The following is a 12,214-nucleotide window of genomic DNA, read 5'->3' on the forward strand; positions in this document are numbered from 1 at the left end:
ATTGACCTTAACTGTGTTACTGCTTGTCAGACTGAAGCTATGACAGATCCACTTTCCTCATTACAGCGAACCACCTATGTATGGCGGAAGCCAAAGCTATGTGCTGGAGGCGTCCTGCTTCCAGAAGAACAAGTCAGCATCTGCAAGTCCATGGACTTCTGGCTTAAGGTGGGCATCTCAGCTGGGACTTGTGCTGCTGTCCTGTTGACCGTCATGACTTGCTACTTCTGGAAGAAAAATCAAAAGTAAGTAAATTTCACTCCACTTATCATTAGTTCCTACTGTGACAAGAAATCTTCAGTTTAACGGACTGTTGGCATCAGAGGCCATACTTTTAAACTGAAATTTCATTAAAACAGTAAATAATGTCTTTTATTCATTTCCATTATTTATGTAATGACATATTTATGCAAGAATGACTTTATATCATTTGCATAGAGCATGCAAATGATATAAACTAATAGAAATAGAATAGATATATGGACATCATTTACAGAAGTGATTAACATTCAGATTTAATAACAAATTGTTTGAATAACTTGTCCATTACTTTGTCTTGAAAAACAAAAAGTTCATTGTATCTCAAATCCATTGAACCTAGTTCTGTCATACATAAGGTTTTCTTTATTATGGTACTTTATGCAAAATTCCCATCTCATTCTCTAGTTAATTTTTTGAAACAGGTGACAATTTTGAACAACACTACAGACAATAGCAACAGCTGCAAGTCAGCTTTCAAATGTTAATATTTTGCATAAAGGCCATGTAAAAGTGTGTAAAGTTACATGCATGTTAATTGGTTTTATTTTTTATTTGCTTTTTAACATTTCAGCAATTAGACTTGCATTTAATATAAAGTATTATATGTATTATTTTAGTCTATAAATTGTATAAGGGATGCGGTGGCTCAGTGGGTTAGGATGCTGAGCTTGTCGATCAGAAGGTCGGCAGTTTGGCAGGTCGAATCCCGAGTGCCGCGTAGCAGAGTGAGCACCTGTTACTCGTCCCAGCTCTGCCAACTTAGCAGTTTGAAAGCACATAAAAGTGCAAGTAGAAAAATAGGGACCACTACGGTGGGAAGGTAACAGCGTTCTGTGCGCCTTTGGCGTCTAGTCATGCTGGCCACCTGAACACAAAGACGTCCTTAGACAAGCACTGGCTCTTTGGCTTTGAAACGGAGATGAGCACAAGCCCCTAGAGTCGGAAACGACTAGCACACATGTGTGGGGGAACCTTTACCTTTATGAATTGTTTATATAGTTATTTATTTGAAACAACCTAGAAAATTTGTAACAAATGAATATTGCTTTGTTTCTCAAAAAAAAAGATTTTTTTTAGTAAAGACCCTTTTTAACATCTCTAATATTAACATGTTTGTGTTGCTCTGAAATAGAAAAACCAGCACTATCTTCTCCAGTCTTAGTGCTTTGTGTGGCCTTCATATTACACCTAACCTAGCCATTGCTGAGAATTCTGGTAGTTAAAGTCTGGATGTCAGGAAAATTGCCTGATTTGAGGAAGGCTAGCTTAGCCTAGTTGAAAAAGAAAACATGTTTAAAAAGAGAAATGGAAAAGATATTGATAGAGTAACTATCAATAAGAGCCTTGGTGGAGCAGTGAGCTAATGCCTCCTTAAGTAACACCAGCTGCCTGCAATTAGTGCAGGTTCGCATCCCACCAGGCTCAAGGTTGACTTAGCCTTCCATCCTTCCGAGGTAGGCAAAATGAGGACCCAGATTGTTGGGGGCAATAAGCTGACTTTGTAATAATGCCACTTGGGGATTGTGTGAAAGCCCTAATAAGCAGGCATATACATAGAATGAAGGCTACTGCTAAGCTTGTAAGCCGCCCTGAGTCTTCGGAGAAGGGCGGGATATAAATGGAATTAAAATTAAAACAAAAACAAAAACTCAAGGATGCAAAAGAATCCAAAGTCTGCTTTACAAGTATAATCCTTCCATCTGATTCTTATATGTCTATATCTTTTTAGGTTAGAATATAAATACTCTAAGCTGGTTATGAATGCTAGTGCCAAGGACGGTGAACTGCCTGCAGCTGACAGTTGTGCCATCATGGAGGGGGAAGATGCAGAGGATGACCTGTTATTCCCAAGCAAGAATTCTCTCTTTGGAAAAATAAAGGCATTCACTTCTAAAGTAAGCTGGGATGGAAAGGGGTGAGGAAGTAGCTTTTATAATTGCCCAGAGTGAAAGTTTGGAGGCCTTTGATTTAGTTCCAATGTTTATTTGACCCTGACAGATGTTTCATCTGTCATGTTTAACTTTTGAGTCCACTCTGAATTACCATTTTCTAAATTCAGCTAATGTATGATTATTCCCGGGATGTGCATATATCTTTTTGTGGAAGCCATTTTTTTAAAAAAAAAAATTGTGGCTGTTTGTAATTAATGATCTTGGCTACTACTGTATAGGCTGCATACTGTGTAAGCCTCATGAGTCAACCGAAAAGAATTGTTTTGAGTGATTCTTCTCTCCCCTGCCAGTATTTCTGACAGAGATGAGTAGCAAAAGTTAAAAGGGCATTTTCCCATCCATCCCAATAATAAATACGTTGAAGTTTCTAAGATGCAGCAGATCATCACGAATAATAGCTCATATAGATCTGGCAAAATGTTCCAGTGACATCCCTATTGCTCCAGGATAAATCTGTGAATAACAATAAACCTCAAAGCCTCTCCATATTTACTATGTTTCCTATTGCTCAAACTTACATTCTAATTAATGGTAAATTGTTGTTTAATGCTTATTTTCTAATGTGACTATTTGTTTTCCTGTAGGCTTCTCTTAAGTACAGTCAGGCATGGCAGGACTCTGTATGTAGGGCTGTTCTCAGTAAACTAAGAGGAAGAATCTTCCAGGTAGATGGAGATCAAATGTAGATGCATGTAAAAACAGGCCAGCTGACGGAGGGTGTGCCACAATCAAATGTTGCTAGATAGCCCGACAGCACAGTCTGTGATCTCTGGCTGGGACATACAAGACCTATATTGTGGGGAAGGATAGTCTTTGTCTTTTAAAGTTACAGACTCTCTGTCCTTAGAGGTGAATATCACAATCTCTATTTCCTTTTGAGGAAATAGTGTATTTGAAGACATCTAATAGTGCAGTCTTTTCAAACTTACGCTCCAGAAGTATTGAACTACAACCTTCAGAACTCCCAGTAAGCATGGCTGATAACTTGTTAATGCAGCGTAGATGGAAGGGACAGGATGCTGCACAGGAAACTGCAAACTCATATTGCAAGCACAGGATTATATATGTAATCCAGAAAAATTTGTGGAGCCTTGGCCTGTCTCTGGGAGAAGTGACTGCTTGTTAACACTCTTCAGAATAGGACAAATGGGTATTTTATGTTACCTGCTGGCCTTTTGCTAAGATACATCTTAGGTGAATTAGAGCCTGGGCGCTCCACTAACTTTCTGTGAAGCTGGAGAACCAAAGCAGAGCATGAAAAGTGACTCTACAGTAGATGCTTAAATTCCAAGAAGGCAATAAGACATTAGAATTTAATTCTGCAGATGAAAAATCCTCCTCCCCAGTTCTTGAGACTAAAGGGAAACTTGAGTATTTTGGGTTTGCCCCCAATGATGATTCAGCAAAAATATGCACTTAAATATTTAGCAAGACATTTGTGTGCACAGACAAATGTTAACTGCTCATTACCTCAATTTTTCTTCTCATCCATTCTGAGGTAATGACCCTACTCATGGTTATTTCATGGCACAGATAACTGCTCGTGTAAAGCCCTTAGTGCAGTGGTGGGATTCAGCCAGTTCGCACCACTTTGGCAGAACCAGTAGCTAATTTTTTGTTGCCCAGGCCCAGAATCGACTTCCAGAAACGGCATCCACACAGAGAACTGGTTGTTCACATATTTGAATCCCACCACTGCCTTAGTGAGATGAATACTGAAGAAGGGCTTGGCAAAGAGTGGCATTGGTCCTATTGCCTAGCTCCTTTAACCACTGTGTGCAGATATTTAGAAGGTCTTACATTGTTCCCATCCCAGGTGCTTCATTTGAACACCCTGAGATCCATCAGAGTTTGCTTCCACACAAGAATCCTTTAGCACTGCTGAGGACTGTTCCTCTGCAGAAATATTATCATTCTGCATTTCCAACAACACGTAGAATTGAAGCCCTCAGTCTGCAAAGACCTTTTTTCTTTCAAAAGCAACTTCTGTTAAGCAGTCCTTTGCTTATGTGTTTCCCATTCATAGTCATGCTGGCCACATGACCACGGAGACGTCCTTGGACAAGTGCTGGCTCTTCGGCTTTGAAACGGAGATGAGCACCGGCCCCTAGAGTCAGAAACGACTAGCACGCATGTGCAGGGGAACCTTTACGTTTACCTTTACCTTTTCCCATTCATTTCTCTCCTCAGCAGTTCTAAACTGACTCTTAATTAGCTCCTCTTGCTTTTTATATTTAAAGCAGTTGCTTGCTCCTTTATTTTTATTAGAAAAAATTGCAATTGGGATAATTTAAAACAGCAGAAACAGGAACTAAAGACTGAGAATTTAGAAATCAAAACATACCAAAATCTGGGACTGACAACAGCTTCATTTTCATTTGTAAATATTTTTTTTTAAAAAAACGTTGTCACTCTCAAGAAAAGGGATTGTGGGAAGTATCCAGTGCTATTCACAAGCAGCTAAACTGTATCTTAACTACAAGCATCCTCAAATGGACCCTTCTTTGGCCCCCAGTGCACTGATACCTCCCAGTAGAAGGAAAATCATGTGTGGACAGCTGGGGAAGAAACATCAAAAGCAAGTTTCTGGTAAGAATCAGAGAGTCTTCAGTTGCTATTGAATGCTCCTCCCATGTTGGAATATGTTCAGAAGAACATGGAGGCAACTGGTAGAGAAATATTAGACTCACTATTGTGTTGAAACTGCATTTATTGAATTCCCAGCTTGCTTGAGCTTTGGTATGCTGCCTGGGAACTCTGGAAGATATAGTCCCTGTACACCTAAAACACTTGTTTCACCATAAGTTCTTATGGGAGCCATTCTCATGTTCTGTGAATATAAGGATTGCATTGTTTGCCCTTTCCATGTCAACATTTGGCCTGATTCCTATAAAAATAGGATTCAGAATGATAAAGTATACAAAATCTTCACGTATTCTGGTTTTATTCACATTTCCTTTTTGTATTATCTTTAGAGAACATCTGATGGTTTTGATTCTGTGCCCTTGAAGACCTCCTCTGGCACCACCGACATGGATCTTTAGAAGTGGTTTGCCTCTCCCATGCCTTTCCTGGAGGATGCTTTGGGAGTTCTCCTTGATTAATACTGGCACTTTGATGAACTTGCCATGTGGCCTTATTGGAATATCTTTTAACTTCAGCTTCTTACTGTACTTTTTTAAGTCAAACATTTTAACATTTCTCCAAAAACAAACTGTGCCAAATATAATTGTGCTTTTAAAATTATGTGTGGATGTATATGTATATGTATATGTTTATTGCATACATTGTGCACTCTTTTGTGATAAAGAGTCCCCACAAAACATTATTTTCTGCAGTAAAGCTAGTGACATTATACACATTTTCTCTTTAATAGCTAAAGAACTGTAAAATTGATTTAAATGTCACTCTGCTAAAACAAACTGCTTCTCTGAGTAAGACCTATTGCACCAAAGGTCTTCATGTTAAGAAGAATGTGTAGAATTGTGCTGTAAAACTTTCTATCTGCTTTTTGTAGCTTGCTACAAACATCCCTCCTAAGGAAGCTACTATAACAACAGTTACATCCAATTTGCCTCTAAAGATTTTACTGTACTGTTGAGGACTCCTCAACAAAGCAGGCTTATCTTTACCTGTCAGGATATCTAGCTATTCTGCAGTTGTTTCTATTTTCAGTCCTTTTATTTTAAAACAACAAAGAAAAAATATCTGCAGTAACCTTTTCCAAGACTTGAAAAATGCTGTTATTTGCCTTGCTATTGACCTTTCAGGAAAATGCATTGTGGTTAAGGAGTTGTGCTGCTGGTGCACCTATCACAACAGTAGCATATGTGAAGCTCCATGGCCTAATAAGGTTTCTGCCACATTATGCAACTCAATCAGATTAGGATTCCAGATCGCATTCGTAAAGTCTGTGAGTTGTAAACGTTATAACAATGACTGCAATGATAAAGAAAAACCTATAGCATAGCAAACCAAAATCAGGGTATTATATATTTGAAAAGTTCTGTATCACATCCAAGGTTAGTGGAATAGCATTTTAAATTCAGATATCCATTTTAAACCCATTCTCACTCTTTGTAGGAAACTACTGAGTCTGCTTAATATTTCAGGCCATTTTCCTGCCTTGATTCCACCCAGAAAAACTTATCCTATAGAACCGATTCCTGTTGTATAAGACTTTTCTGGTTTTCTTGCTTTTTTTCAGTGCCTTCTAAACTTTAAAGAGCTTCTCCAATCTGGCAGGCTTCAAACATATTGGGTGGCTGAGGAGAATGGGGTTGTAGTTTGACACAGCTGGAAGCCATCGCATGATAGAAACTGACTTAAACAAAGTACTACATGAATTAGTTTGAATGAATACTTAAGGCCACAAAGGACAATACAGGAGACCTGAAAACAAGGTCTGCTGACATGAGCTTCAATTGTATGCAATAGTGGTGAATATCTGTAGCTCAGGTGTAGGATGAGAGTGAAGGTTCGTTCTCCAAGCTTGAGGGTTGGTTTCCGAAAGTTCCGTTACCAGGCTAGGTAACATCTTCAGCAGTGTTTAGTAGATCACAAGCCTCTCTCTGATGACTCACACCTGGCCCATCACAAGACCCTCACTTGACACTTCCACACCTAAGCCCTTATATAAGTAGAACACTGAGACAGACGTCCACTAAACCTTGCTGAAGATGTTACCTAGCCTGGTAAAGAAACATTTGGAAACCAACCTTCAAGCTTGGAGAATGAACCTTCACCCCCTTCAACTGTATGTTAGATGACTTATGAGTATTAACACAGTGAAAATGGCCCAAAATAACATGAATATTTTGAGTTCAGGTACTTTTTTGTAATTTTACCTCCATGTTATTCTCTCTCAGAATTTTTCAGAGCAACTACCCGCAGCTAGAGATTATTTCCTCCATTATACTTGGGAAGGGTTAACAATTTGGGCTTTGGGATTCAGGCAACATCTAATAACTGGCAATTGTCAAGTTAAAATTGACTGATTTTGTTGCTTTGTTTGTTTTGGCAGGTTAGAATAACCTTGAGGGTAGAATATGCAAAAACCAAATTCAGTTTTTGACAGTATACTTCTCTACCTCAGAAATAATTCCCATTGAGTTCAATAGGGCTTTCCTCCAAGTAAAAAATCTCCCTTAGATTCCTCTGAATGTCCAAATACTCTATTTATAGAGGAAAAAGAATGCAGTACTTTTTCAAATATGTAAAGCACCCCATAGTATAGATTGCTATCCACATTCCACTTTAATCATATCTTGAAAGTTGTAATGATTTTAACAGTCCATTTTTTTAATGTTTAACCAAGCCTTCCCATTCAAATGCTTTTTAGATGTATTGGAACCACAGTCACTATCACTCCCAGCCTGTAAAGCAGGATGCTTCTGCTGACAGTAATGGGAGTTGCATTCTACCACATTTGAGGGATATAATTTTTGGGAAACTTGGTTTAAGCCATTTTTTGCCAAAGCAGTTAGCAGAAATTGTTGCTCTTACATGAAAAGGACTATTATGTGGTTTAAAATGGATTATATTTATTGGGATATAGCTATATTAGTTCAAGAGAGATAAACAATATTACTTTAAAATGAGACAAGTTAAATGCTTTTACTCTATAAATAGCCTTTTAAGTACTAATGCATGATAAAACTGAAAAATACTATAATCCTAAAGATCAGCATACTTTGCAGTTAAAAGGCCTAATAGCTTTTGCTATGACAGTAATTGAAAAAAATTGAGACTGTGACAGCCTTTTAGAAATGATATAGAGATAAGAAGGGCAGAAATTGCTCTGAGACTATAGTTATCTATTGTGCTTTCCTACCCTGTAGGAAACTGTACAACCAGATCTTCATGAATCAATTGTTAGTTGCAATAATTTGAAACATTCTATACAATTTACAATATGTAAAGTAAATGTAGCATCTATTATGGCTTGCCAGTTGTTTGATAACGTATGTAGTACAATCATGTCTTGGATCACCCAAAGGATACATATAGTAGGACAAATTCATTTTATGGGGTAGTTACAAATCTTGCAAGCCAGAGTGATTGTCAGCATAATAACATTGACTACAATGTGTTCTGTAATGGAAGGCTGCCATAGTACTTTGACTGTTTTTCACCAACTGGACTTTAGTTATTTAAACAATAGATAAAAGCAACTCTTGTCTAGTATTACCAAATCAATTTGGCATCGAGTTCCTGATTCTTTTCTAACTGCCTATGTTAGAGAATATTCTGACTTATTTATAATAACATCAAAGTATTCTGGAACAGACAAGATCGTTTTTTAAAAATATATATAGTTTGAACAAACTAGTGCTGAGAAAAGCATCAGGTGTTGTTTTTTTTAAAAAAAATTCCTATCTTTTCCATACAAAAGTGCTTGCCTGAGGATAGGAAGGTTACGCTCATGTAATACAGTAAGATGTTATGGGACAAATTTATCAGTGGTCATGAGAGTAACTTAGAGTTTCTTGTTGTTCAGGACAGGAAAATTTCTTTTTAGTTTCAAATGAAGCTCACAGGCAGAAAGAAAGGTAGGGCAGGTATTTGGCTAGATCAGGCATGACAAACGCGCGACATCACGCAACATATTGCAGCTTTTCCCCCATTGCCAGCAATGGGATGGGCGCAGTTTCAGTATGATGCATCCGGCCCGTGGGCCAGCAGTTTGACATGCCTGGGCTAGATATAATACAGTATAAAAAGGTAAAGGTTCCCCCGCACATGCGTGCTAGTCGTTTCCGACTCTAGGGGCCAGTGCTCATCTCTGTTTCAAAGCTGAAGAGCCAGTGTTTGTCCGAGGACGTCTCCGTGGTCATGTGGCCGGCATGCCTAGATGCCAAAGGCACACGGAACGCTGTTACCTTCCCACCGTAGTGGTTCCTATTTTTCTACTTGCATTTTTATGTGCTTTCGAACTGCTAGGTTGGCAGAAGCTGGGACAAGTAACAGGCGCTCACTCTGCTACGTGGCACTCGGGATTCGACCCGCCAAACTGCCGACCTTCTGATCGACAAGCTCAGCATCCTAACCCACTGAGCAGTAAAAAAGTGGGCCCATATGCCCCAATGAAGTTTCTCCTATCCAACTTCAAAATGCCTATGATAGTTTCATCCTGTTTCTTTTTAAAAGAAAAACCACTTAAATTCAAACAGTATTCAAAACACAACAACTGATGTACTAAAAACCATCACTCGTATTAAAACAGATGGTGACAGAAGTGCAGTGTTCTAATCAATTCAAGAGAGAGGCTCTGGTGCATAAGGGAATGTAGACACAGCACTAGTGTAGGACTTCTTAAAGCAGAATTGCTTACATTGTGTGGCTGCGGGAAAAGCTTTTGGATAACTGCTTTAATGAATCATGGAGAGGTGGTGGATCTGTATATCTGCTTATTTCAGAGCATCACTTCTAAATAATTTCAGAATCTTGAATTTAACATTCATATTATCAACATCATCGAAACATGATGTTTCAGTAACTTAACTGTAGATGATCAAGAGGGGAAAGAGGCTGCACCACTAATAATGGGGACAGGGCTGTAAAGCTATTCTCAAAAATTATGTATTTATTACATTTCTAAATGATATGACATTGTCTTCTCAGTTTGGAAAATTAGATGTGTTATGAAAGTAATCTTTTTTTTTTTTGAAAAAAAAATAAAAGCCAAAAACTAACTTTGTAGGAAGCTTAGTGATAGCAGCAGTCCGAACAGAATTGCACACTTGAAGCTTTCCTTTGGATTTGTGTATGCAACATAACATAGTCGATCACATTCAGTGATAGTATTTTGCTGAATATGTGTTTTAATATAAGGAGGAAAAAAGTCTTGGTTATCAGTAGCCATTAAATATATGAATGGTTCATTTATAATAAATATAATACCAAATCAGAATTTGTAAACATTAATTGTGGTTTGTTGAGCAAACCATTGGTGTATACTAAATGCTAAGCCATACTAGATGCAGCCACACATCATATAAGCAAAAAAAAATCATATTATGGCTTTTCTACTATGTGTAAAACAAGCCATTGAATTACTCCATAGCAGAGCAGTGAGCAATAGGAATGTTCTTTTTCAGAAGTATGGAAATGGATTGAAGAGCAGCCATACTTCTTAAGATTCAGATTCCCTTTTCTTATATTTTTCTAGTATTTTCTCAAAAGATACTAATGCTAGAGTGTTGTCCACTGGTTAAGTATATTTATTCTTACTTAATGTTACCTATTGTATAGCATCTAGATTTTCTGATATGTCATCTATGAGAATGTGGCCCAACTGTAATTCACGTTTGTAAATTTCATTCATGTAAGACAGGAAAAGTACTTTTGTCTATTTAATAGCATAACAGCATTACTGTTTGTATTGTTGTGATGTATTATGCTGAGGGGATTTTTGCTTTCACAACATTTTGTACATGTTTGGGGTTTTTGGAAGAAAGTGTAATCTTTTTAATATATGATTAATAATATGTCAGATATTTTATTATTCCAATACTAATCTTCAAGGACTTTTCAGAGCTTGGATGAATCCTAAAAATGCTATTCAGGGACTACAATATGATACATTTCTTAAAAATATGACAACTTTTGCAATGCTGTATAAAATTGATTTAATTACGCTTATAAACCTGTGGGGGAGCTTTTCAGCCTTGTGATGATAAACTGAAGCTTATTTTGTTCTATGTGCATAATAGGCTGGGTTCTATTTATAAGGTCAATACAATTTTGTAATTTATGGAGAGAACATTGCATGTGGATTTTTGATTAAGGACTAATGTACATTTATGACTTTTGATGTGGGCTTTCAGCTTTTGTTGTTCATTTTAGATGAACTGAAAAAAAGAGAGACCAAGAAAAGCTTCTGGTTTCTATTTAATCATCTTTTATAATAACATTGTTTAGTATTCAAGCTACAGAAAACAGAACAGGAGCTGCCCTGCACCTACAATCCTACCTAACAATGGGTCTGTAGGATCTCAGGTTTCTCTAGGCCTATTTAATGAAGATGCCATGGCTAGGGCCTTTTATTTACAAAGTGCATCTGTTATTCCACAGCTCTGATCAACCCAACTTGAAGATAACTTGAGAACAACTAGGAGCAAAAAGACAAAACCAAAACATAGAAGACATACTTTGACTCCACTATTCTCCAATTTGCTGGCCCAAAGGTGCTTTTTGCAAACAAAGCCAACTGGACTTTCTTGGATAAAAAGAATCATGACCAGGATGATTGAGAATCTCCATAGACATTTCTCCAATTTGTTGCTCTTTAGATGCATCTCTATCTGACAAGGGAGACTGCTAGATTGTGGAAAGCTGAGAAATAGCCACTGAATCTCCATTCTATGGAATACACAGAAATAATCCTTTCTGTATAATATTTAACATTATACATATGCTAGGAAGGAACCTATTTTCTGATAGTACATTTTTGGATCAATTGCATGATAAATGATAATACTGGAATGGGTATACTATTATTGTCACAGTGGCAGTACTTGGGATGAAACATACTGAGAAACCATATGCACAGCAGTTTCTATCCAAACCTACAGCAATGCTCTATTTGGTTTTCAAGTGCATGGAACCAACCAAAGGCAGCTTAGACCAAACTGATGGTTGGCAGGGGCAGTCAACGTGTAGCTGCCCAAACGCACAAGTACTTGCAGTAGCCCTGGCCAGCATACAGACAAGAGCAGGGAGTTACTGCTCCGAGTTTGGAAAAAGTACCAATACATATTAAATAATAAAATACCTATATGGGCAATACCTAGACATGCAATAGAAAATATAAATGTGGAGCAGAAACAAGATGTGATTACCTATCAAGAACTTCTTAGGATGGAAGGGAATATTTTGAAACTGAAACCTTTAAATGTTTTAAAGGAAGAAAAGATAGTACAGACTTGGTTTCAATTTATACAATTACAAGCTAGATGGATAGAAGATCAGAAAATTGGTATAGTAAAAGCTGATGAAAA

At 37.5% G+C, this 12,214-nt stretch overlaps 1 protein-coding gene across 2 annotated transcripts in view; it reads left to right on the top strand.

Annotated features, from left to right (window-relative positions):
• Positions 1-11,556, top strand: part of ELAPOR1 (endosome-lysosome associated apoptosis and autophagy regulator 1) — a 78,807-nt gene extending 67,251 nt beyond the window's left edge. The window contains exons 20-23 of one of the 2 annotated variants that reach the window (XR_014025832.1): positions 67-245; positions 1,991-2,156; positions 4,729-4,802; positions 5,189-11,556. Coding sequence is in view for 1 of the 2 variants with exons in the window: in XM_081322888.1 (XP_081179014.1) it covers positions 67-245; positions 1,991-2,156; positions 5,189-5,257 (414 nt within the window). In the remaining variant the exon portion in view is untranslated. The remainder of the gene's footprint in view (positions 1-66; positions 246-1,990; positions 2,157-4,728; positions 4,803-5,188) is intronic. The other variant, XM_081322888.1, reaches the window with a different exon arrangement.
• The last annotated feature ends 658 nt before the right edge of the window (positions 11,557-12,214 follow it).

The sequence above is a fragment of the Vipera berus genome (genome assembly GCF_964194415.1).
Source record: "Vipera berus genome assembly, chromosome: 3".
Lineage (NCBI taxonomy): Eukaryota > Metazoa > Chordata > Lepidosauria > Squamata > Viperidae > Vipera > Vipera berus.